Source organism: Rhipicephalus microplus, chromosome 6, assembly GCF_043290135.1.
Source record: "Rhipicephalus microplus isolate Deutch F79 chromosome 6, USDA_Rmic, whole genome shotgun sequence".
Classification (NCBI taxonomy): Eukaryota; Metazoa; Arthropoda; class Arachnida; order Ixodida; family Ixodidae; genus Rhipicephalus; species Rhipicephalus microplus.
This window is the reverse complement of record NC_134705.1, coordinates 192,941,939-192,968,588: the sequence shown is the minus strand read 5'-3', so window position 1 is coordinate 192,968,588 and position 26,650 is coordinate 192,941,939. Positions and strand designations below refer to the sequence as shown.

The following is a 26,650-nucleotide window of genomic DNA, read 5'->3' as shown; positions in this document are numbered from 1 at the left end:
CACACACGATCTCAAGCAAGAGTCACATTGCCTCCAAGATAAACATTGGGCGCTCACCATAAAGTCTCACAATCCCTCACAGATGGCAGCACAATCTCTAGCGTTCACTGTTCGCTTGATTTACGCCTCTGGAAAGGCTTGGTATGTTCTCCGCTAGACGAACATAGTTGTCCGTTTTTAGAGCTGTCTGAAAGTTCCCGCGTGTTTTTAGTGGCGATGGCTGCACTATCCCGGCCTTTTTCGACGTAGTTTGGTGGCCTCCAAAATGCGCCTACGAATCGCCGAATGGCCTCGTCTTCGTCGTGACTCTTGTTGAACTAAATGCGTTGAGACTCCTTCCACTACATGGCAGCTTATATGTAGTGATTTTTCCCGAAGCAGCTGCTAGTGACATCGTGGCTTTGTGGTAGGACCAAGAAGGATTAAAGAAAAATTGCTGGAGTGGAAGATCCCGCAATTCCTTGCCAGCAGAAGTGAAGCCACCTTTCGCCACTGCCAAGATGGCGGAAACATTCTCTTTTCTGATAGTGCCCACTTAAAGATCAAGTGGCTTTCATTTGTTATGTAAATGCTACGTTAGTTCTATATTAAAAGATAGTTGTTCCCGACGAAATAACACACAGAAAGGAGTATGGATGACTGAATATTCAAATCACTTTGCCTCCAATTGAAGGCTAACTAAAGAAAACTAGTAACTGTAAGACGCACTTGGAGCACTATGTGACCCGAAAAAGTTCCCACATTAAACGCGTTGTGCGTGAGAGGGAAACGCTTCGTTTTTAATCGCTGAACGATGATAATTTATCATGCCCTAGTAAGATGGCCACCACAGCCGCCATCTTGCCAGGGGAACGGCTTCACTTCTACGCAATCATTTCCACTCCAGCAATTTTTTTAATCCTCCTTGGGTAGGACACCTGCTCGCCGCGCGGACGGCCCGGGTTCGATCTCTCAATGAGATCAAAAATTTTATCCTTTACTTTAGTTGCTTCTTTCCCGATTTTTCGCTAACGGACCATCTTTCGCGCACAACGAACGGTGCCGATGGCGGAATTTCTGCGACACGAGCTCTCTAACGCTATCGCGTTAAAAGAAACAGGTGGCCACGTTCATTCCTCTCTATGACCATTTAGTATACCAGCCTCATCAACTTCCGGTTTTGTTCGTTGAAGTGTCTAACGAAGAATGCGCTTCATTCGCCCGGAGCTTGACGTGTTCAGAGGGATGCTGACTCCTAAAGTCCAGCAACGCGACATAGGGCACAGCTGCCGCTTTTTGAAAAGCGAGAACAACTAACGCCACTGACTGTCTCCCCGATTACTTAGCTGCAAGCAAGTCTTCAGGTATATACGTCACTGATCAACACATTTAAAACGTTTAGTGTAACCGGCACTCTCTTCGCTTATCGTCTCTGACGTAGCATAATTTTACAATATCTCATAGATCTCTGTTCAATGCCACCTAGATATCAGGACTGCACACTGCCGCCGTGACGTCTTGCACTTTGACTGAGTGAGTGCCCACGGGAGGCTGTGAACTATATATGTCGCCGTCGTCTTCCGTGAAAAAATTAAACGTTTGTGGCGAGGTTTACATGTATAGAACAGCTTCATTCCACCCTTTGCGTCTGAATTGGTGCAGTTTTAACGATTGTATTGCGCTTTAAATTCTTTTGTGGTTTATTTGTAAGCATCTATTATTTCATCCGAACGTAAAAAATATTGTGCGCTATGATACGCGATCAATTTATAGGAATAAATTTTATTGCCCAACAAAAATGTGAAATAAGTAAGATACATCTTATAGATTATCTGTGATTTACACACGCACACAGTCCAGAAGACGCACACAAAGTGTTCCTATTATTTGCTAAGCTTCTGCAGTTTTGTCGCATGAGTGAGTGTGTTTGTTCTGTTGTGCGTGCCATGTTCTTGGATCGGTGTACTTGGTAGTCTCCCTCAAGTATTCCGGCTTAAAAACATTTAGAAAAGCGCTATACCACAGGCTTTCTGCGCCACATGCGCTTTATTGAGAAGCTACAAAACAGGAAAATCGTTTAGGTATGCACCGGCATCCAAATTCAGCTGAAGAGCCCCAGCATATACTTCAAGAACATGAAGTTAGGTGAAGGTACTAACGAGCCTAAAAAAAACTATACCTGGAACGTGAGCCACGAACGTACTGCCCTACCCTCGTATTTCACCCTCCCCCATCCGAACGAAGGCTAACGCCTCTGGCAGCCGCCCCTTGGGAACACAGCAGTGTCTCACAGTTGCCTCCGAGCACCTATGATGTCACGTGACAGAGTGTTGCGGTAATGTCACGTGACTGAGCGTTACGGAGCCGAATGGTCACACGCGGCGGCCGGTCGCCACATGCGACCGAAGCCACGGCCTCCGAGATTGCGTGCTGGTAGGAAGCTCCCAATTGAAAAGAGAGTGACGTTCGAGGCATGGTTCTTCTAGGAGGCGTTGTAAAGATACTGGTGCATAATTATAATATTGCCAAAAAATGATGGGAGCAGCGGTAAGAAATACTACGAAGTACACACAACAGATGCACGACACCACGCACTAGTCCTCATTCTATCATCTATACAAACGGAGCAGGTGTATTACAATAAGCTCGATGAGCTATGCGTTGATAGCGAAATGTTTACCGACCCTGACGAAATAACACCTGTTCTGAGACATACATTGCCACGCGGTGATTATTGCTTTGTCTTGATGTGGTAGCGGTGCGAGCAGCGGAACCTTAAACACGGCTGATTGAGCGGAGCGTAAAGCTGCGCCTACTTCATTTCGCCGTCATTCTCAGCCCAGCAGACCACGTCTCGGAAAACGCGCTTGTCAATAACTTAGGATCTATGCAGTTCCTGTCACTAGGGAGCTTTAGAATAGCGCCCCACGAGCCCTTGCGGTGCGGTCCCTGCCACTGCGCATGCTTCGAAACACGAGTCGCCGTTCGCGTCCGCGGCTCGCCCACAGAAAATCCGAAACTGCGGGCGACGTGTGCGGCCCGCAAACGCTGGTGTCGAGGCTATGCGTAGTTTCTGTGCATTTGAGTTTGTGGGGCAGCTAAAGTCCCTAGATTGTTCTCTAGGAGAGCAAACATTCTAAAACTCACCTGCTATGCCCGCAGCGCCTGCAAACGTTATTCTGAAACTCCGTAATATACAGTTAAAGTTTAGCGTTAGCGTGATAGCGTAGGATAAGGGAATGGCGTTACCGTGCAGCAAACATTCGTTGTGGGCAGCATCTTATAGTTTAGCGGAATAGCGTTTACGTGCCCCAACTGGGATGGTGGCGCCACCTATTAGACGGTTAATAAGTTAAACAGTGAAAATGAAAAGAAAACGAGAATGTTTGCCACTGCCACCACGCGAAGAATTGTTAGAAGTTTTTTTTTGCGATAATAAAAGTAAATAAATGTGAACTACGCACTAAACGCGAAAACATCTCCGTTGCCGATTTGTTTACATCGATGTTGTAGTTAAGCCTAGGCGCGTTCGAAATGGGAAGCTATCTCAAAAACTACGCCAACCTATCCGTAATACTCGGTCAATGAAGCTAACTGAAGGCAAGCGAAGCCACTTTGAACAGTCGTTTGCTGCGAACGAGATGAATCTTTCAACAACTATGCCGAAATCACTTCGAAGCGGGAATCCGAGAGCGCCGCCATGTTTACGTACACTACGTACACCTACGCTACCACGGTAACGTGAAATCTGAAAAATACCGCGCGTACGGGAAGCGGTACGGGTGACATACGTATCTGCGCATGCACACTTCGATTCCAGTATCACGGTACGCCCGGCAACCCGGTAAGCCCGGTATACTATAACTCTCTAATATCTCGGGACGTTATCGCTATACGTTATCGCCGGAAGTGAGCGCCAGCGCCACTCAGCTAAAAGTGTTCAAGGTCAAGGCTTCCGCAAACAGTTCAGAACTTCAGAAGCGTACACGACACCATTTTACAGAAAGAAGTGAACGTGTTAAAGGTGTTGACTTTAAGACAACACAAACACAAGTAGTATAGACGCGCACTTACCTTCTAATCACGGGGTGAAAGCGAATGAAAACGCTGGAACCTTCGGCCCACTGTCAATATCGGTGGCAGCTGAGCCCGCAGCACTGGCCCATTGCGAGAGCCCGCCAGTACAGGCTACGTGAACATTCAGTGAACGAAGCACTTCACACCATCCCGCAGCACTTCAGAGACGCGGAAAAAACACGTTCATCTTCGTGCAGTCGCCAAAGGAAACGCCAGAACTCAACGACATGCTTCGTCAGGCTTAGCAATCCAGCCATCTCGAACGGCGGGAGCCTTCAGGCACACGTCTACTCGGCAGGAGACGACTGTCAAAACTAAGTGACGTCAGAGGCCATGCCCGGAGTAGTGAGCAGGCCAGAAGTTTTTCCAGATGGCATTGCTCTGTTTCACTTCTCGCAAGGAGACATATTTTTAAGCTTTTTTTTTTTCTACAACTACGCACGGAAGTGAGATAGCGCATGCGCCTTTATCTGCCTTCAGCAGCCATGATACAGCTCGTCTCAAGACAGTTGTCGGCTACACTGAGCACATCGTCACGTCACCGAGCGCTGCCGAACGCGGCAATTTTTTGGCACCGATGCGATTGCGAGAACTGTCCGTTGTGAACGGTGCTGAAGGGAGGCGCCGATAAGCCACCGCGTTTCAACGACACATGTCGCGTGATCTGTTTATCGCGCCAGAACGAATTTGTCTTTCGGACCATGATTTGGACGCTCTGAGCAGCGCAATCGTTGCGCACAACGGAACACCTTTTCTTCATGTCACACTAATTTCGCACCACACGCTTTCGTTCTGAATTATTCTCTGATCAAACTACACGAGCCTCTCGGCTGAAGGTAAGATTTTGTACTTCAATGACAATTTAGAGAATTATGCGATACAAACCACGTGTTCCTTGCGAACTCAGAGTCGAACTTCCGGGCCCTACATCTTGCGCTTTCGGAGGCTGCAATCGCGGCGTTGTTCGATATGGTCAACCGGGACCATGGCCTCTGTTGCAAACAGGCTGTCACACAACTTTGTGCCTGCTAATGAAAATGAACCAATGCCGCACGTGTTCGTTACACCGGATTCGGCCCGGCGTTACCTTCACTCTACGCTATCCGCACCATATCGGTCATTTGGGCAGTCCGAACCGTGAGCGCTGTTAAGTAGTTGAGAAACATGTTTGTTCTGTCACTGCCCTCTTTATACGTGTCCGTATAGGCAAGACACTTACTTGAGCGCTGGCTTGACGCTCGGGGGAAACACTCTGTGAAAGTAGCCTTATTGTTCAGTGTATGACCAGACAGCGTCAGCAACATCTATAAGAACCAGATAGTAAAGTTCAACGAAACAATTGTGTTGCGTGTGGTTATTGTATAAGTAGCCCCAAAAATAAAGCGGAAGACGCAAGCTGCATCTAAACTGGGTGGCAGTGCATAGCAGCGAGCTTTTCGAGAAGATGGGCTGCAGATAGCGAACGTGCGCCGACATGTCCGGCTGACCTTTCCCGATATCATGATGATCGCCTTATCTCCAGCTCGCCTAAGAGCGCGCTGCTGGCCACTGCTCGTTGGGTTGCGCTTTCAACGCTGTACGCATTTGTTTACCCGCCTCGTGACCAAAACCGGCAGGTCCGTGCGGAACGCACAGCACTGTCCCAGCGACAGCTGGAAGTGTGACCTTTCAGAGCTTTTTTTTTTCTTTCTTTAAGGGCAGTGAACAGGCTCCGGTTCTTTTTTTTTTTTTGTACACCTCCAACAGGAGCTCAGTAATTCGTAGCGTAGACCGCGGTGATCACGTTTTCTGAAAATTACAGCGCTACGTAGAGTGCCTCGGGGAGCGCGCATCGAGGCATTCTAGTGCCACACAAAGCTTCTATTAAAAAAAAAAAAAGGTGCCGCCCACCTTTTCGCACGGAGATTTCGTAATTCTTGAAGTGGGTATGTGCCATAGTTAATAAGTGATCGAGAACAAGTTTTTGTGGTGATAATGATTGATTGATATGTGGGGCTTAACGTCCCAAAACCACTATATGATTATGAGAGACGCCGTAGTGGAGGGCTCCGGAAATTTCGACCACCTGGGGTTCTTTAACGTGCACCCAAATCTGAGCACACGGGCCTACAACATTTCCGCCTCCATCGGAAATGCAGCCACCACAGTTTTTGTAGTGGGTTTTAGCATTGAACGACCCACTCGTTAATGCTAATCGCATTGTGTGACTGACACCTGCATGGTTGTTTCTTTACTGTTCTAAAACGCTTTATTAATTGTAATAACGCGATTCCTTTCGTGACATCAAACCTGCCTAAGTCCAGTCTGCGGAGAAGTCCCAAGCACCGGCGTAGCTCAGTGTATAACAGTTCTCAAAAAATGGGTCACCTACACCCCACAAAAAAGGAAACAATTGACAAGTTGTCTTATGTACAAATGAACTAATTCCTTGATTGATATGTGAGGTTTAACGTCCCAAAACCATCATATGATTATGAGAGACGCCGTAGTGGAGGGCTCCGAAAATTTCGACCACCTGGGGTTCTTTAAACTGCACCTAAATCTGAGCACACAGGCCTACAACATTTCCGCCTCCACCGGAAATGCAGCCGCCGTAGCCGGGATTCGATACCGCGACCTGCGGGTCAGCAGCCGAGTACCATAGACCGCCGCGGCGGGGCGATTTGTGTCATGTCGTGCCGTCTTTTAGCATTGTTTTCTACATTAGCATAGTTGCGTCACAAACGTAGCCTCCGCATCGAAAAGGGATATTGGCCATGGGGCTTAAAGGGGCCCTAAACAGCCTCTAACTATACCAAAAAAACAAGTGCGTTATTCTTTGCTAACGTTTCGCGGGATCGAATCCCGGCCGACGCAGCCGGGATTCGATCCCGTGACCTACGGTTCACCAACCGAGTACCTTAGCCACTAGACCACCACGGCGGGGCAAAGCGTGTGAAATAGTATCGCGGTGTGTGTGTGAAACGTCACACGTTGATAAAAAAAATGGCACGAAAGGTAAGATGTAAGCTTCAGATTAAAGAATCTGTAAACAGGTGCTGCAAGTTCGAGCCTATGTTTCGACCAGAGGACTTGTCTTCCTCAATGCTTGAACTAGTCTTGTGGAAGACAATTCTATTGTCTAATTCCAGCTAAAAGAGAAAATGTGCTGATTGTGCTCTGACGTCACTGCATTATTTGAGGGCCCTATACCTAACATAAAATTCACATGTGTGTGTCATGGATTTCTGACGTCACTGTTAACTTCTTTGTTAGCTTATAAGAGCACCCCATGTGCGCGTTGAGAGACATTGCTTCGCATTGCAAGCTCCAATAAAGATGTGTGTTGGCAAGTAGGCTCTGAATTCATGAATATATTTCAAATTTCACTTGTCGAAATGTCGGCTCGAACACACAACCCCCGTTTACAGATTATTTCTTCAACACACGTAGATATTTCTGCCAGAACACCTTGATACGCAGATTTGTTTTTTAAAACACGTTTTGCGTACTGTAGCCCAGTTGAATGGCTGTTGCAGGAGTGGCAACATACAATGCTGAAAGGCATTGATTGATTTGTTGGGTTTAACGTCCCAAAACCACTATTTGATTATGAGAGACGCCGTAGTGGAGGGCTCCGGAAATTTCGACCACCTGGAGTTCTTTAACATGCACCCCAATCTGAGTACACGGGCCTACAACATTTCCGCCTCCATCGAAAATGCAGCCGCCACAGTCAGGATTTGATCCCACGACCTGCGGGTCAGCAGCCGAATACCTTATCCACTAGACCACCGTGGCGGGGCAATGCTGAAAGACATGGTACAGAGAAAATATAGAAGTAACAACAAAATTGTTAAGCAGGTTCTTCGGAAAAAAAAGTTTTCTGTGTTCAACAAGACCATATGTTTCAACAAGATGGCGTGTTGGCTCCGTTGGTTCAAGTTCACTTTGAATTTTTCGGTAAAGCGTACCAAAACTTGGACAAGATGAAGTGGACAGAACGGTAGACTGCCCCGAACACTTCATCTTGTCCAAGTTTCGGTGCACTTAACAAAACATTTTCAACCCTACAGTGTCTCACTCGAGCGCTTCGACCGAGATGCATTCATTTGCAAGGATCCCTGCACAAAAGATGCCGACACAAATTACCATCTTCAGACCAAACACTTGTCTCTACTCCGCCCGTCTTTTCAACCTCCGGTGAGACGCGAGCCTTCTGTACTGCGCCATCACCAGGGTGTGGAGGAAGGAGGCCGATGTCAGGACGTGGAAGTCGATCACCATTCCGACCACCAGCGTAGCGCACATCAGGACCGCTGCTGTAAGCACGTACACCCTCCACGTGTCTGCGAGCAGTTGGAGGAGCCAGGGGAAGTCCTCTTCTCGGCGCGTCTCCTGGAGAAGCTGCGAGCGAGCAATATCGAGAATGCGGTTGCGTCACCACGAGGATTTTGGGATGTTGGTACGAGTGGTATTGAAGTGAGGCTGTTAGCTTCCGGTTGGTTGGTATTCGAGGCGTTCACATTATAGGGGAAGGAGGGGTCCAATCTGATTAACAAGACAATACGCTTGCATTTTAACAAACACAAGAAGAACAAAAACTACAATAATAATAATAATAATAATAATAATAATAACAATAATAATAATAATAATAATAATAATAATAATAATAATAATAATCGCACATGTGTTTTAGAATAACTGATGCAAAGCATTATATTTCGTAAGTTTGAGAGAGCATCGAAATTGTGTATAAAATTTGTGTTTTTACTGTATAACCTCCATTACTATGAAATTTTATAATATATTGCAAGAGTATACTCTTCACTCTGCGAATACTCCATGAAGGATATGAGCCACAAGAGAAGGTTAACGTGAAAAATCATCGCTTGGAGCTTCTAGTGTGCGTACACATTCGCGCACACCGCGTGGCATCTTTCGTTTCGGTAGGACATTCAGGAAAAAAATATAATTCAAAGCACAATGTTTATGATAAAGGTCGTACGCGAAACACCTAGCACTCCCCGTACATCTTTCCATATGAGGAATATTCCTGCGCAAGCCACCGACGTGACGACACCTTGTGACGTGGAGAGTGACGTTGGTTTCCTGTCACGATTTAAATGAACAAACAGAGCAACTGATTTCATTGTTATTGAAACACCTCTACGTTAGTTGTACACAGTTAGGACGTCTGAGAATACCACGTAACTGTTGGGTTGAACTTTTTCGCCAAGTTCAGTATAATTGATATGTGAGGTTTAACGTCCCGAAACCACCATATGATTATGAGAGACGCAATAGTGGAGGGCTCCGGAAATTTCGACCACCTGGGGTTCTTTAACGTGCACCCAAATCTGAGCACACGGGCCTACAACATTTCCGCCTCCATCGGAAATGCAGCCGCCGCAGCCGGGAATCGAACCCACGACCTCCGGGTCAGCAGCTGAGTACCTTAGCCACTAGACCACCGCGGCGGGGATCGAAATTTTGTATAAAATTTGTGTTTTTACAGTAAAACCTCCATTACTAAGAAATTTTATAATATATTGCAAGAGTATACTCTTCACTAGCGAATACTCCATGAAGGATATGAGCCACAAGAGAAGGTTAACGTGAAAAATCATCGCTTGGAGCTTCAAGTGTGCGTACACATTCGCGCTCACCGCGCGGCGTCTTTCGTTTCGGTAGGACATTCAGGAAAAAATATAATTCAAACTACAATGTTTATGATAAAGGTCGTATGCGAAACACCTAGCCCTCCCCGTACATCTTTCCATATGAGGAATATTCCTGCGCAAGCCACCGACGTGACGACACCATGTGACGTGGAGAGTGACGTTAGTTTCCTGTCACGATTTAAATGAACAAACAGAGCAACTGGTTTCACTGTTATTGAAACACCTCTACGTTAGTTGTACACAGTTAGGACGTCTGAGAATCCCACGTAACTGTTGGAATGAACTTTTTTGCCAAGTTCAGTATAATTGATATGTGAGGTTTAACGTCCCGAAACCACCATATGATTATGAGAGACGCAATAGTGGAGGGCTCCGGAAATTTAGACCACCTGGGGTTCTTTAACGTGCACCCAAATTTGAGCACACGGGCCTACAACATTTCCGCCTCCATCGGAAATGCAGCCGCGGCAGCCGGGATTTGAACCCGCGCCCTGCGGGTCAGCAGCCGAGTACCTTAGCCACTAGACCACCGCGGCGGGGCCAAGTTCAGTATGGTGTTTGTTTGTTTGTTGTTCTAGATAACATCGCCCGATCAGGGAAAAAATATCTTACCGTGATTCCGGTGCCCACTTTATGAATGCAGATGAAGTAAGTGGCCATCAGGATGAAAGTACAGGTGAGAACCAGGAAGGTTATAATACCAACGTAGCGTGACTTCACTACTAGGCTCGCCTTGACAACCACGATAGAGAGAAATCGTGTGGCGATGGAAAGTACGGAAGCATGCGTCATCACCGTCGTGAAATGCTTCAGCCCCACGAGCAGAGCGTGCAGAGCGTTGAAGTGCGTCAGAGATGACAGTGCTTCGAGAACGTGGAAGACCTGCGTTCAAGGCGACATCATTAATCTGAAAAGCAGTATATCGATAGCTTGCACGTGACGTCATGGGCACACATTATGGCGGCTTATAGATTACGCCAAGGCAGCGTAATCCCGTGACCATTAACCCACTGAAGTATGATAACGAGGTTGCTTGAACGTTATTGAGAATCGGCGCTGGAGATTCCGTGGTCACCCTGATAGTCTAAGTGCGCATATCCCAGCCACTGCCGCTGGCGTAATTCGCTTTGCAAAGCTTCTTTCCGTTTTCCAGAGCTTCCTGTGATAAAGTGAATTAAATTACCGTATCACGGGCCCAAGGACCGCTAGAGCTTTTCGTGTCAAAATCAAGCTCGGGAACTCGCTGCGGTATACACTGCAGCTAGTCGTCTTCGCGAGTCGCTGAGCATATGCCTCGACTCCCTGTTATGGGTCCTTTTTCGGCGCGCCACCTATCCAGCACTGGTCCCCCATTGGGTCCTTGTGCGTGAACGGCGAAATAACCTTCATGTGATATACTGATAATACAAACGTGACATCACAAGTTTTGCGACCCGCCATGTTAGTGTTTCAACGGGGCTGTTACAGTCACGTCAATGCAAGCCACCTATAGGCAACTGAAAGGATTGGCGGACAGGTTAACAGAAAAAAAGACTGGCAGATAGCACGCATCGTGGGAATCGATTGTCATCGACGCAGTAATCTGCAGTAATACGGAAAGGCGGGCTATTTGGTTTTGTTGCATACCAAAGCTGCGTCTAAACTGAAGCTGCGTCTCAACTGAAAGTGAAGCTGCGTCTCTTCTGAAGGGGCATACTCAAGCTGCGTCTTCCTCATTGAGTTAAAATCAGTTGTTAGTCGGCGCTGGTCCCTGTGTCTCGATCGTATTTGTCCTCGTGTGTGTGCGCTAAAGCTCCAGTATGCGATAAACTAGTAGCAGCCTACGCAAGATGTCTTCCAGTAAGCAAAGGTCTACGAGGTGCATTAGCTGCCATGTGCTCATCACGGCCTTATATCAGGCGTGTCGACTAAGCTGGTGACTATAGCTGGTAGATTTCACAACGTAGCGCCAGTGCTGTCATAGGGAAGACACGTTATTGGCGTAAGGCGTCATCGATGGCACAATAACATGGGAATCATTCGTTAATTCCATCATCTAGCGAGCAATATCACTGAAACCAATGCTTTGACAAGGGGTCTTCTCTTTGCCATGATGGACATAGTGTCCCTTCATTGAACCATTGCCTTCAACGACATTCCCTCAACGTCCGCTTCACTTGAAAGCTCTAGTTGCCCGGAATGTTTGACCTGTTCTTACGTAGAGTGCCAGGCGTTACCAGATCGAGTATTAGTAAACTATTGTTTCAACTCACAGTGTGCAAAAGGAGGGTGGCAGTGACGACGTATGGACGTATGCCCTCCCAGCCAGCGTCATGCGCGAAAGTGTCGTTCCATGCAGAGCGCCACCACCAGAAATACTTCTCCGTATCTTGAGCACTCTCCAGTCGCTTAGCGGCCTTTTTGACGATATCCTTCACGCCACCCTTGAAGACCGCATCGCATCGACACCAGTGCAACAACCTTTCCATATCGTCAGCGCTGAGCCATTCTTCATTCGTATCTGGAATACTTCCCACCTCGCGTTTCACGTCGCCATCTTGTTTCTCGTGCAACTGCTCGTTCACTGTGTCGCCGCGATGTTCCAGCAATGCCCATTGCTCGTCGTTGGCCTCGGGTTGCGCGATGTGTGTCTGTTGGTGGTCCCATGAGGCCATGGACCTGCCTTTCCGTCTCCTAAGCGCAACGCGGGACTCGACGGCTTCGCTTCTTCGTCGCTCCTGCAGAGAAGCGGCCGCACCTGGCTGGTCAGTTTACCCTGCTAAGACATGCCAAGGCTAGGCGCTGTTCCACCCTCGTGCATGATGCGCCACGATGATGATAGTGGTTATTGGGGTGGTGGTGTCCATTATATTGTTCCCACATTACCGCTTCAGCGTAACTGTATTAAAATGATCAGCCAAGTTAAAGGGGAATCCAAGTGTGAAATTTAGAACTTGTTTATTATTTTCGGTGGGTTAAGTAGATTAAAATGCACGAGGGATACAGCTTAGATCTCGGAAATATCCTCGTCGCATTCTTTAGTTATGATTCTGGTGATTCTGGTTCCGTCATGGTGTTGTATACCGATTACGGCACTCGGGTATACTGACCCAATGGTTGGAGGTTCGATCTTGGCCATGGTGGTCGCATTTCGGAGGAGGTGAAATGGTATAGATGCCCGTGTACTGTGTGATGTCCGAGCACGTTAAGAGAACACCAGATGGTCGAAACTTCCAGAGTCCTCCACTATGGCATCCCTGAAATCATCATCGTGATTTCGGGGCATGAAACCCCAGATAAGACTACTATTCTAACGCCAACATCACCTTTAAACCACTGCCCTTACAAGTTTGAAAGGGATGACTGCGCGCGTCATGCCACATTTCACAGCTATCACATTTGGTTTAAGTTATTAACTTTAGCGCAAGCTAAGACGCATAAAAGGTACCTGGCAAGTTGGTTTTGTCGTAGTTGCCTTGAGAGAGACTACAAAGGGAGGCGGCTATTCCAGCTTTCGCTGGGAGGAGAAAAAAAATGACGGCAGATCCACGAGGTGAATGATGATGAGATTGGGCGTAGCTCCTGGAAGTAATGCCGTGAAGTTTTCTTCCGTTAATTCAACCAGAAATGAGAGAACGTGAAGCGTCTATACAAAAGTGCCAAGAAAGAACACGAAGGTGCAGACGCCCGGTTCGATAGAGATTTCCTGAAAATCACCTTTTGGCATAGCTGTAACGTGTGCGATAGACTCTGGTTCTCCAACAACCTAATCACGATTTCGTCAATCGGAAACGAACAGTCTCGCAATAATGCCATCGCCGTGTTACAGCGCGCGTTTCCCGCCGCATTCGCCTGGGATTACAAGGTTTGCTCGAACTGTAAAGATTCTCTGACTTAGCGCAGTGGGATCGTGCGGGGACCCTCGGACGTACTTGCCCGAATATTTTGGTTGAACAAACTTGTACCTCCTCCTAACTTGTCTGCAGCTCTGGGCAGTTCTGCGTAAAGAGCACCGGAGCAGCTAGGTTTGCTTTTTGGGACGGCACTTTGCCGTGGTTTCGAGATCCGATATGGCGCACCTAGGATCATGTCTAGCCTAACAGGCAGGCAGATGTCACATGTTCCCTTAGACCAGAAATGTCTGTAAGCTGCGTCTTTGCTCGGTTGGTGTTACGCGAGTTTACCATCGTGGTCGCGCGACCTCCTATCTTGAAATACGCGAAAGTGCACATCGTTCACTCTCAAAGAGTCAAACTCGAGTTCACGCTGATGTTCATTTGCCCCAACGTATACCATACAAAACGAGCAGTCTCTGTCTAAACGAAGAATTCGGCCGCTATGAATTATAATACATTGGGCAAGCGTACTTGCCATGGCGGCAGACTGCCGACTCGAAGGTCGCGTGGTCGAATCTTGGCCGCGGCATCGGAATTTTAATATAGTTGAAAGGCTCGAGGCCCGTATATATAAATTAGGTTGCACATCAATGAACACCAGGTGGCGAAAATTTCCTGGGGCACTCCACTGCGGCGTTCCCCCAGACATGATTTTGTGACAGTGCATAACTCCATCAATGATAGTTTCGTGGAAGCGCACCGCGACGAAAATGAGGTGTTGCAAGGGTGGATGAGTGTTGGGGGGGGGTCGCTTCCACCCCTCCCCGAAAGTTTTCGATTTTCAATTCGTATACACACGCTACCCTCCACCGTCCATACAAACAAAAAATATGGTTGCAACTTGCAACCACGTCCATTCCTCCTGAAGAAAAAAAAAGCAATTCCGGCTATGCTATTGAGGGAATTGTACTTGTGTGCTGGGCCTATGCGAAAACGGTCGCTTCCACAGCCATAGACGGGGAGCCCCGCAAACAATTATTAGAGAATAGATAGCTCTGCATTTGCAATTCGTTTAATTTTAACACATCTACGAGACCAGGGCAAGATCTAATGAATCCAAAGCAGCGATGTCGGTAAAAAATTTTACAATTTGTGTTTCACAGATCGCAGGTCAATGGAGAGCTTGGCGTGCGTCGAAGAAGTTAAGAAAAGGCTTGCTAAGGCTCGTATCATTGTCGTAGAACTCATCACTGCCTCGGTGATTGTTTAAAATATTCCGGTTGGCTTGGAATTGCAGGGCCAGGACAGTGTCGCGCTTCCTAGACGCCACCGGATGCGGCGGGAGCAGCAGGGCTCAGGAAGGCTGCGTATGCGAAAAAAAAAACAAATATTAAAGGGTCCCTAAACCACAATGAGTTTAAGGGCGAGACAGTAGTTTCCTTTTTGCCTTCGTTGCCCTTCTTACAAGGGCTGTCTCCTCCTTGCCACGTATTTCAGCAATAAGTGTTAAGACAGTTAAGATGTCTCACTTTTCGAATACACGCTGCTCAATCTTGTTTAGCAGTCGCAAATGTTGAATACAAAGTGAAATCAGTTTATGGTCAGTATGTCTTGACATAAACTGATTGTGCTGCGTAGGACTGTAGCCTAAAATTGTCAAAAAAACTCTATGTTGTTTAACTGGTCGTTCGACGTTCCGTGTTCCACAACCAACGTGAAAGGTATGAGTGACTTTTCAGTTCTCTATGTGTGATGAACAAAAAACTAATTTCACACCCATGTCAAGTCCATGATATTGTTCTGTGTCAAAATCGAACATTATACTCACTGATAAGCAGTTTATTTATTTATTTATTTATTTATTTATTTATTTATTTATTTATTTATTTATTTATTTATTTATTTATTTATTTATTTATTTATTTATTTATTTAGAGGATACTGCAGGCTCAGAACAGAGCCTATGTAGGAGTAGCATTGAGGGTGAATTGCAAGCGCTTTTACAAATAATAAAATAGCAACGCATAACCGAAAGAAATGTTAAACGCGCTTGTATGCACACACATAAATAATGTACTCATACATAAAAGCGTACATATAACTATTCATAATATTGAAACAGTTATTTTCATGCCAATTATAGTTACTAACAGAAACTCGCACAAAACGACACATTACTTGCTTTCCTCTCGTGGAATGTAATAAATACTGTGTGCGTTGAAAACATGCCATGCGAAGTTGACACATTAGTGGACGGTGCATCATGATCCACGTGCGAGGAGAATTCGTCAACTCCATGCAGGTCTTTAATGCGAATCATTCAACAGATCAACTTTGTTGCTCATCATCCAAAATGCGGTCTCGTGGGCTAAAAGGGATTGTATCTCAAAAGTTCTAGAGCACACACAGACTGTCAAAAACAGCACGGCTATTTCCTTTGTACCCTCACGTGTAGACCAAAAGTTTTTGAAGTCTTGCAAAATGGAGACATCTTCTTACCTAAACTTTGGCAGAACACTTTCCAGTGGAGTAGTCATTGACAGACAATGTATTACAAAGATGAAATATAGGCTAAAAGAAAGATTTTCTTTCTATTTAGATATTGCATTGTTTCTTTAATGCTAATGCTACCAAATTCTATCGTCTTGCGAAGCATGAGCCTAAATTACTCCTTTCTGCTACCCATCGGTTATATCCAATGAAGCCGAAGTGGTAGTATTGTTCTCATGGACCTTAACAGCCTTTTAAAGAGGAAATCGATAAAGAGGTTGTCTCGCAGAGATTCCGACATTGGCGTAGGTGTCGTTGGTTGTGAGCGAAAAATCGTCATCTTGCTGCGAATGGAAAATCGAAAACAATACAAAAACATTTAAAAATTGCGGGTTTGAGGGAGGATCGAACTAAGGCTGTCTGCGAGGTAAGCAGGCGTTCAACCAAAGAGCCACAACATTTTTTTTTTTTTTTTTTCACATTGTTGAACCTCCTTTGGAAAAAAACATAAAGAATGTCATGTAGCGGAAGGAATTAATGCACCATCTCTTGCGATACAGAATAGTAGAATCGTGCCAGTTGTGAAAATATGCACATCGAGCAACAAGTGGGTGTTTCAACGTCCCAACAATTACAAACCGCTCAGACACTATAAATAATCAGCAGCAGCTAAAGCATCAACAAAGTGAACAGACATATGTTTGAATGTTGCCCTACGGATCCGTAAAAAGCCCTTCGCTTATTCGCAAAAGGAATAATTATGGCGCATTCAGCCTTTGACAACTGCGCTTGCAGTCGTCATCCTCGTCTTCCAGCCTATTGCAGGGCAAAGGTGTCTGAAATGTACCGTCAATAAACCCGGTGCTGTGATTTTTGCTGACATTCCATAAATTCATACAGCCAATGTTTCACACACGGTCATTCGTTTCGCTACAGAACCATTGAGGAATACGCAGTGAAAGCATGCTAGCAGCTCAGTGGCCATGCGCACGAGGCGCGATTATGCTATCGCGATCTGCGCTTGCACACGAAGCTGAATCAACCTCAATTTTTTGTCGTTTAGAAACATCGTCACAGCATTACACCTGTTGCTATGGCATTCATTGTTTCGCAAATGCGAAGCAATGAACGCGATAGCAACAAATTGGAAGGTCACGCGAGGAATGGTGAGCAGATCGAAACGTGCTCCGCGTTTCTCAAGCACAAGTGACAAACGTAACGTACTCACAGGTACAGATGAACGCGAATAAACACCTCAATTGTTGCTTTAGTGTGTCTGAAAAGGGCGTTCTTTCCCCAAGCGGAGACTGTACAACGAGTGTCGTGACCTCTGTGCGCCCGGTAACTACAACAGAATCGTTTGGGTGAAAGCCCAATGCCTACGATTCTCGCCATCCCCTCTACGCGAGGCAAAGTAAGCGTGGCAGATGAGCGCGCATTCGCCACCGTGTCGTGACGATCTATGACGCGCGCTCATTGCACCATCTCACTGCTAATGTGAAAACACAATAGTTCCCCCTAGATGCATATCACTAGTGTTAAATGGTAGATATAAATAGCTTGTTGTTTCAAAATTGAAGAAGGTGTTCCTTCGTGGCTCCGTGGTTAACGCCTCGCACTCACTAGTAAGAGGTCTCATGTTCAAGTCTGCGCGTCGGAGTCTTTTTATTGTGATAGCAATTATATAGACCATCTCGGCTGGTGTTCTGCCGTCGTCGCCGCCGCCCTCATTCATCGTATATGCATACGTATCTATATATACGAACACTCATAGAAAAAAATGGCAGCATATCCACAGAGTGAATGATGGAAAGTGGGGCGAAGAATTCGTCCGTCCATTCGTTCTTGCTTCCATCCATCCATGCGTCCGTCAGTGTGACCGTCCATGCGTCCATCAGCCTGTCCGTGCGTGTGTCTCTTCGTGCGTCCGTCCCTGCGTTCGTCCATGCAGCCGCCCCTGCGTCCGTTCATGCGTCCATCCATGCATCTATGTGTCCGTTCGTCCATCTATTCAACACTCCAGTACCACCATCTCGCATCTTTTCATCATATATTCCCCATATAGAAGCACCGCCATCCAGTGGACATTCCAAGGACTAAACGAGAGGTGGCACACGCACACTTACTTACGGCTTGCGCTTCGGGTCCACTTCCCACCTTTAACCACATCGAGTTCATGGTATATACTAGTTCACTGTATTCATGGCACTGCGGCCGAACACTCGCTAAACCTTTCGAAAACAGAGGAGGTTAAGCCCAGCGAGTATTACGTAGAAAACTTTTTCAGCCAGATAGTGCTCAATGCACATGCCAATGGCTGCTAATGGAAAATGAGAGACGGAGAATTCGGCTTTTACTTTCTTACGGCTTGCGCTTCGTATCTACTTCCCATTTTTTAACCACCTCGAGTTCATTCATGGTATATACAAGTTCATTGTATTCGTGGCACTGCGGCTCAACGCTCGCTAAACCTTTCTAAAGCTAAGGAGGTTACACCCAGCGAGTATAACGTTTTCTTGTCAGATAGTGCTCAATGTACATGCCAATGGCTGCTAATGGGGATCGCAGCCTGCGCGTTAACTAAAAGCCGAATGCTCCTGTTTTTCATTCCCCATTAGCAGCCATTGACACGTACATTGAGCACTATTTTTATTGTTCAACAACGCAAAGAAGAAGTCTCTCACCGGCACCACCTTGGAGGTCAAAATGTTATACTTGTTACATACTACGGGGGACGAACGGGTGCCGCTATAAGAAGTTTCGCTCCTAAAAAAAGCCGCCCATGCTCGGCGCCCAGCTCGTAGCGATGCGTCGACGCTCGTTTATCTCCCGCACGTACTTCGCCCCGCAAATGGGAAGTGGGTGGGGGGGGGGGGGGCGGTTAGATGCTTTTGTACGCGCGCTTATATTTCCGTGGGGAGAATCCTGTTCCTTCTGCTTTCACCGGAACGATATCGTTAGTTGCCGGGCCCACAAAGATCACTTCAGTCGCTGCACAGGCCCCGTTTGCGAACAAGAGCGCGATTTTCATACACAGCGAGGTATAGCAACTGGGGCACTTGTTAGTTTGCACTTATCTGCACCTGTGAAAATGCTTCGTGCGTCGTTTTTTTTTTTGTTTAAAACAGCACGTTACGTGTCGAGCGGTAAACGTTGTTAGTTCGCTCTCGTCCAGTGTGTGTTGTTTTCGTGCGTCATTTGTGCCTGAGCCCCGCACTGCACGTTTCGATCTGCTTGCTGTTCTAAGCGTACCATTCCAACATTCCAAGTTGTTGCTATCGCAATCATTCCTTCGCCCTTGCAGCGAAACTGAGTTTTTTTCAGGAGTATTTTTCTTACTTGCGTTTTCATATATATATATATATATATATATATATATATATATATATATATATATATATATATATATATATATATATATATATATATATATATATATATATATATATGTGTGTGTGTGTGTGTGTGTGTGTGTGTGTGTGTGTGTGTGTGTGTGTGTGTGTGTGTGTGTGTGTGTGTGTGTGTGTGTGTGTGTGTGTGTGTGTGTGTGTGTGTGTGTGTGTGTGTGTGTGTGTGTGTGTGTGTGTGTGTGTGTGTGTGTGTGTGTGTGTGTGTGTGTGTGTGTGTGTGTGTGTGTGTGTGTGTGTGTGTGTGTGTGTGTGTGTGTGTGTGTGTGTGTGTGTGTGTGTGTGTGTGTGTGTGTGTGTGTGTGTGTGTGTGTGTGTGTGTGTGTGTGTGTGTGTGTGTGTGTGTGTGTGTGTGTGTGTGTGTGTGTGTGTGTGCGTGTGTGCGTGCGTGCGCGCGCGCGCGCGCGCGCGCGCGTTCTCAATGACGCTGACGTCGACGCCAGCGGCAAAATCCATCCGAGAGTGTTCTTATCATTGTTTTCGCAATAAGACATGTAAGCACTTTAAGCCTATCATGACATGTTACCGCTCGTGTAACGCCAGTACTAAATTGTAATCGCAAGTGTTGGCCATACCCTTTCATTATCCGCACGCACGCACGCCTTCCGATCGTCTCCTGATGCCTCACTCCGAAAAGCTTCATGCTGTACACTCTCCTATTTTTTGTGAAAGGGAACACGTGAGCGCATGGCTTGAGCTTTGCGCCAGCGGCTGGCTGCGTACAGCTCCACCAACGGACAGTTAAAACAGGTACGTCTTTCTTTGGATGGTATTGTGCATGGCTATAGCGGATCGAGAGCGGAGCCAGAGCCCAGTCTAGCAGCGCTTGCCCAACGCCCATGACTCGTCTGTTCAAAAAGGAGAAGGTTTGGTCGTGTTCGTTATTCATCGTTCTTCATAAAACAGAGCACACAAACACACGCAAAGGGGTCAGAACACGCGCTGACTATCAACTGAAGTTTTATTGCAGAATAAGGCCATATAGAACTTCAGTGCATGGTGAGCGCTTGTTCTGATCGCCATCTGTACCGTATTTTTGTGCGTGCTCTATTTATGAATAACTCATTACCTTGTTCACTAACAGATGATGCCAGTAGCAGACGCACTTTCCTTAGATGTCAGTTCATGGAGCTGCACACAGCTGCCGTAGAGCACAGGCCATGCGCTCGCGAGTTCCCTTTCATAAAGAAAACAGGACAGTGTATGTACAAGTTTCATCTGGAATAGTTTCATCCCATATTTTCTTAGTGTTCTTTTTTTATTGACTAAGTCATTGTAACGACTTGGTATATACTTCAGAAATACGTACCAGCCACTTCAAAGAGAATCATGCCTAGGATGTATGCGAAGATCGCAAAGAGCACTGAGCAAAGGATGCCGCAGATTGCGACCACCACGTAGAGCAATGATTCCAGACGCGCCCGTTCCTTCAGCCTCGCGCTAGCGACGAGTTTTCGGTACTCCATCCTCACTCGGTCGTTGAGGAGCACGGCCTTCGAGGTGGCCTTGACGTCAGTGCACATTCGGAACACCAGTGCAGCAGATGTCACAATAGATGCTGTAAGCCCGTACACCATCGCCACGTCCGCGAGCACATGCGGGAACCACTCTAAGTTCACCTCTCGCAGCGCCCCCTGGAAAACCTGCGAGCGAACAAATCGAGCATGTCGAATCGTAAAGACGAGAAAACTTGAAGATGCTTAGGCATCGTCTTCAAAAGCAGAACTCTATAGCCTAATCAGACCCTGTTGAGATCGCCATCGCAGTAACTATACAGGGTGTCCCACATAACTTTAGCCAGATTTTAAAGATATGCCTGAACACGTAATTACGACGCTACCAAATCCTTGTTGCTCACCGTTGTCTGGGGTTAGTCACACTATTTTTTGTGTTCGCAAATACTGTTTAATTAGACTTGTTTAAATAACTAACGTTTTTAGGAACGAAGATGGATAAAAGTTTCAATGATAAAGTTGTATATTGGTTTTCAAAACGTCCAAATAGATAATTTTGAACTTTATATCGGTAAGTATTAGTGTTTTTCTGCTAATTACAAATGGCCACAAAATAAAAAAAAATACCACGTGACAAACCCGTTTGCGCGTCAGTGCACATGATGATTCTAGTACCCCCTAACGTTCCGCGTACGAACAAAACACTTCCCTCGCACCGGTTCATGACAGCGATAAGCAGCCACAGCGGTTATCGTTTTTGTGGCCGATAGTAAAACCTGTTTATCGTAAAGCCACAACCATCGTTGCGGCCCTGCCGAGACAGAACAATGGGGCGAATGCTATGGTCGTTCGTGCGCGGAACGTCAGGGAGTGCTGGAATCATTGTGTGCACTGGCGCATGAGTGGGTTTGTCACGTGGTATTTTTTTTTTATTTCGCGGGCACTTGTAACACTTGTAGTTAGCTGAAAAACACTAGTACCTAAAAGATACAAAGTTCAAAAATAGCTAATCAGATAAGCAAACCGATCTACAACTTTTTCATTAAAATATCTTATTTGTCTTTGTTCCTTGAAAAGTTAATCAAACATATCTAATTAAACAGTATTTAGGAACACAATAGTCTGACTAACTCCAGGCAACGGGGAGCGACATGCATTTCGTCGCGTCGTAATTACGTGTTCCGGCATATCTTTAATGTCTTGCTAAAGTTACGTGGGACACCCTGTACATAGCCCGGCTTCTGGGCGCCTGTAAACTGACCCTTTCAAACTATCCTAACACGCCTACACATCACGTGCAGTTGCGAAGTGCATGACATTGCATGCACAATTCTTTCGTTATAGTGAGTATAGCTGAGGTATCCACAGCGTGTGCGCGAAGACGTGTTGAGGATACCTGATCACGTTCACCTCACTACGTGCGCCTCCGAACTGGACATGTTGTTGGTGGTGATTTGTGTGAGTGATTTGTGTGTGAGCTTGTGACGCGAGCAGTAACGTCATTAGTCTTTCACACGAATCTTTAGGACAGAAATGCGGAGCGGGCCAGTTTTTGTTTCTCTTAGGTTTCCCATTTCTTCACTCCTATGTTGTATTTTTATATTTTTAGTGTTTTTGTGTCTTTTTTATTTGTATTTCTTTGTATTTGTATCTATTTTGCTTCCCCCTTTTATTTATTTTACTTTCTTCCAGTTTCTCGCTTGATTCCTTCTTTTTTCTATGTCTGCATGTGGTTTTACCTGCATTTCGACAAACGGTGACGGAATACACCACACGACAGCTTGGGCACTAAACACTAAAGAGCAAAATAAATTTGACGTATTAGTACAGTAGAACATCATAATTCCAGAAACACCACTCCTACCCCGACATTACGTTTGCAAAGCGAGAAAACGTGCGAAAAGAAAAAAATGTATGGTTGGAGATGCCACCGTGAGATTCACGTACCAAAAAACGATCACGTAACTTATTTTAAAAGCGCCTACTGGATCATACTTAGCTTCAACTTCATAAAAATGAAGCACGTTGTCATTTGTGGGTGCTATAGCCTTAACACACAAAGTTCCGAAAAATTTCACGATGCCCATGTAGCAAAAATGCGAAAGACACGTTTCGAAATTTGTTGCGTCACGCCGGGAGATTTCGGCGCGAAGGTATGAAAACGAATCTTGCATCTTGATTGTCTCCGCTGATTATTTGGCGAGACGGGGAAAGTTATGACATTAGAGCTCTCAGAGTGCAGTTTATCAATATGAGCCGAGTCACTGTTCTCCTTTAGTGTCCGTTCAAGAGAACCAGCTTAGCGACTGATTTTATCGCGGTTGATGACACCACTATGTGTGTGCAGGCAGCCCACAGTTAGGACTCTCGATGATCCCGTACCTCTCAGAAGCAGCTCTTTCGCTAAACGTTTGCGTATTGTTCTATTCCTTCTGTGGAGAACATTACTCGATTTAGAGAAAAGCTCACCGTGATGCCGCTGCCCAGTTCCCAAATACAGGCGTAGCAAGCAACGAGAAGGATCAAACCGTTGGCCGCAAGCAGAACGTCAGTAACACTGCCTAGTCCCGATTTGGCCAGTAAGCACGTCTTGATCGCCGTCAAGGAGAGAAAGCTTGTTCCGATAGAAAATAGGGAAGCGCTCAGCGTAGCCTGTGTGAAATGCTTCAAGGTGATGAGTAGAGCGTGAATGGCGCTCGATTCCGTCAGTGACGCCACCGTTGCGAGGACGTGCAGGACCTGCGTGCAACGCGGCTATATATATATATATATATATATATATATATATATATATATATATATATATATATATATATATATATATATATATATATATATATATATATATATATATATATATATATAAGAGAAGAAACACAACTTAGCGGTTGTCTTAATTTTATTACCAATGGTTTCGACCGGTTCTTCGTCAGGGTTTACGAACAACTAACTCACTTGTTCGTAAACCCCGACGAAGACCAGTGCACTGGTCGAAACCGTTATTAATAAAATTAAGACAACCACTAAGTTGTGTTTCTTCTCTTCCCAAGTACGTTTGGCTCATTGGAAAAGCTTCTTCAGTATAAATAAATAAATAAATATATATATATATATATATATATATATATATATATATATATATATATATATATATATATATATATATATATATATATATATGATATGGCACAACGGGAGTGTTGTCAACAAGGATAAATATATTTATTTCCCAACAGTTTCGGGAGGGGTCCTCCCTTCATCAGGGGATGAGTTACGCTTAAGTATAGCGTAAGCGTAACTCATCCCCTGATGAAGGGAGGACCCCTCCCGAAACTGTTGGGAAATAAATAGCGTTCATCGCCACTGACTACATCCGTGCTTCGTTTGCATTAAACCATTTCGCTGTGTGTAAGCTAGCGCATGATGGAGGCGAAAATGCTGTAGGCCCATGTGATCAAATTGGAGTGCACGTTAAAGAAACCCAGGTGGTCGAAATTTCTGGATCCCTCCACTAGGTTGTCTCTCATAATCATATGGTGTTTTGGGACGTTAAACCCCACAGATCAAATCATTGTGTTAGCGCATGTGTTTTGGCCTTTCCTAACGTGCTCGTGTTACATTTCTTTAAATATTACCTTATCCTGGGCCTACCAAACACGTCAGCTACACTGCTACCTTATCTCATGGTGAAACGCAACATTGGTGCTGACGTTGAGGAGTGACGTCACGCATGTACGTTCTGGGCATCGTCGCGTGGCGTCATGCCATGACGCCACCATCGAACAAGCAATCTCGCTGAAACCAACGCTACAACTAGGGAACATCTTCCCACACTGAAAGCAACGTCACCCGATGGAAACGTTGCCTTTCAGCGACACTCCTTGAATGCCAGCTTCATCTGAAAGCTGCATCTCATCATGGGCGATTAGTCTTATTCATAAACACTGCGCTACAAAGCTGGATGGCAAGCAGACATCTTCGGCTGGCGCCACACTATCAGAGATCTCTTCACTTGGGTATCAACTCACCGTACGCGCGAAGAGGACGGCGGAGAGTACGGACAGGCGCTTGTCCTTCCAGAGGCCATTGTGGACGAACGGGTCATTCCACGACCCAGAAAACCCCCACCACAAAAACTTTTTAGCGTCGCGGTTGGTCTTCAGCCGTGCGGCCGCATTCCGAATAATCCCCATCACGTCACTCAAGCTCTCGTGGCTGCCAGACCGACACCAGTGCGCCAGCTTTTCTAGATCTTCTTCGCTCAATTCAGGCGGAACGTTTTGCTTCTCGCCCATCGCGTCGCCATGTTGTTCCTCGAGCAGCCGTTCCTTGAATGCGTCGCCGCCATCTTGCAGGAGGACCCATTTCTCGTCGGCCTCGGGTTGTACGGTCTCTGTCTGGTCCTGGTCTGAAGAGGTCATGCCGTCGACTTCCCGTCTCCGAAGGAGACTCCAGCAATGGTGTACTGCGATTCTGCGTTTGTCCTGCGACGAACTGGGTGCTCTCTGGCAGGTCCGTTTCCCCTACCGAGCCATTAAACGAACGCTGACGCACTCGCGTGCACGCCGGATAATGATGATAATGGCGCCTGCCATTTCAAGTGTGCTTGCCAACTATCGGCGAATTACAAGTATGAATTTAAAAAAAAATGTATATTGATTTTAACAAAGCAAATTGGAACGCGCATGTGATTCGTATACATCCTCGATGTCAAGAATACTGCCATCGGATTGTTCATTTGTGATGATGGCGATTTTGCCGTCGTTCACGTGATAGTTTTATACCAGACATGTCCAAACATGTCCATACCAGGCAAGTCCAGAGAAGTTCATACCAGGCAAGTTTGACACCCCAGTAGTTCTTCGAGTTATCTCGTAATCGCTGTTTTTTTATTTATGCATAACAATAATAACTGATAGTAAACGTTCCAAAAACCACTGTATAATTTTGAGAGATGATGTAATGGGAGGGCTACAGAAATTCGGACCATATGGTGTTCGTTAACGAGCATTTACATCGCCCTGTACATGACCCTCTATACACCTTTTCACAGGAAGGAAAAAAAACACCGCCATGATGGGCTGTGCGCGGGAGTAGAAAGGTTAAGGGCGCAGCGTTGTCAGTGCATTTTCGAGGGGACGCGCCAATTCGCACAGCCCAAGGAGGGCTATGGCGGCGCCCAGGGAGGCGTTTATGAAAAGGTGAATACCATTTCGCCTCAAATGTGACCACTGCAGCCGGTATTGAACACGATCTTCGGGCCAGAAGCCGAGCAACTTGGCCACTACACAGCCGTGGCAGACTCTTGTCTCTTTTGAACGTATCAAGCCTGTTCATTTGTTATATATAGAAAGCCCCTATTTTACATAAAAGCAGGAACAGTGCGCGGTGATGTTGGGCTAATTCTGCATCGTACTTTCATGCGCCATTGCTCTCATAGCAAGCATCAGCTTGCCGTTGAAGGGGCGAGCGTATTCTCACACGCACACAAGCAGATGAGCAGGTCTCTCTCGATGAGGACGTTGGCGACGTCACAACACCAACAACAGGAATACAGCAAGCAGAGAAGATCGAGAGATCTCTTCACGTTGGCTCTCGATTCACGTTACCTCTTGCTTTATTGCAGGGTTCATCAACATGCGGCCCACGGCGAAGTATTATGCGGCCCTCGTCATGACGTTCAACTGATAATATTCTAATAAAACAAGCGTAAAAGTCGTTAATTAATAATAAGCAAAGTATACTTAACATTACGTCGGTGT

At 46.1% G+C, this 26,650-nt stretch overlaps 2 protein-coding genes and 1 long non-coding RNA gene across 4 annotated transcripts in view; all 3 read right to left on the bottom strand.

The window, feature by feature from the left end:
- LOC142765773 (uncharacterized) overlaps positions 1 to 4,380 on the bottom strand; it is a 133,216-nt gene extending 128,836 nt beyond the window's left edge. Inside the window, exon 1 of the long non-coding RNA XR_012884391.1 lies at positions 4,054 to 4,380. This is a non-coding gene — a long non-coding RNA (uncharacterized LOC142765773). The remainder of the gene's footprint in view (positions 1 to 4,053) is intronic.
- A 3,508-nt stretch (positions 4,381 to 7,888) lies between these two features.
- Positions 7,889 to 12,517, bottom strand: LOC142765097 (uncharacterized). Its single transcript, XM_075865664.1, has 3 exons — positions 11,975 to 12,517; positions 10,335 to 10,604; positions 7,889 to 8,442 (listed from the first exon to the last, which is right to left on the bottom strand). The coding sequence occupies exons 1-3, from the start codon at positions 12,374 to 12,376 to the stop codon at positions 8,212 to 8,214; spliced, it is 903 nt and encodes a 300-aa protein (XP_075721779.1). The 5' UTR covers positions 12,377 to 12,517; the 3' UTR covers positions 7,889 to 8,211.
- Positions 12,518 to 14,598: 2,081 nt separating this feature from the next.
- Positions 14,599 to 25,441, bottom strand: LOC142765096 (uncharacterized). 2 transcript variants are annotated; one of them, XM_075865662.1, is made up of 4 exons: positions 24,917 to 25,441; positions 23,358 to 23,627; positions 20,744 to 21,077; positions 14,599 to 14,900 (listed from the first exon to the last, which is right to left on the bottom strand). In XM_075865662.1, exons 1-4 carry the CDS (start codon positions 25,307 to 25,309, stop codon positions 14,857 to 14,859), a joined length of 1,041 nt encoding a protein of 346 aa, XP_075721777.1. In that variant the 5' UTR covers positions 25,310 to 25,441; the 3' UTR covers positions 14,599 to 14,856. The 2 variants fall into 2 exon arrangements, with proteins under 2 accessions (XP_075721777.1, XP_075721778.1); XM_075865663.1 differs by lacking the exon at positions 23,358 to 23,627.
- Between the last annotated feature and the right edge of the window lie 1,209 nt (positions 25,442 to 26,650).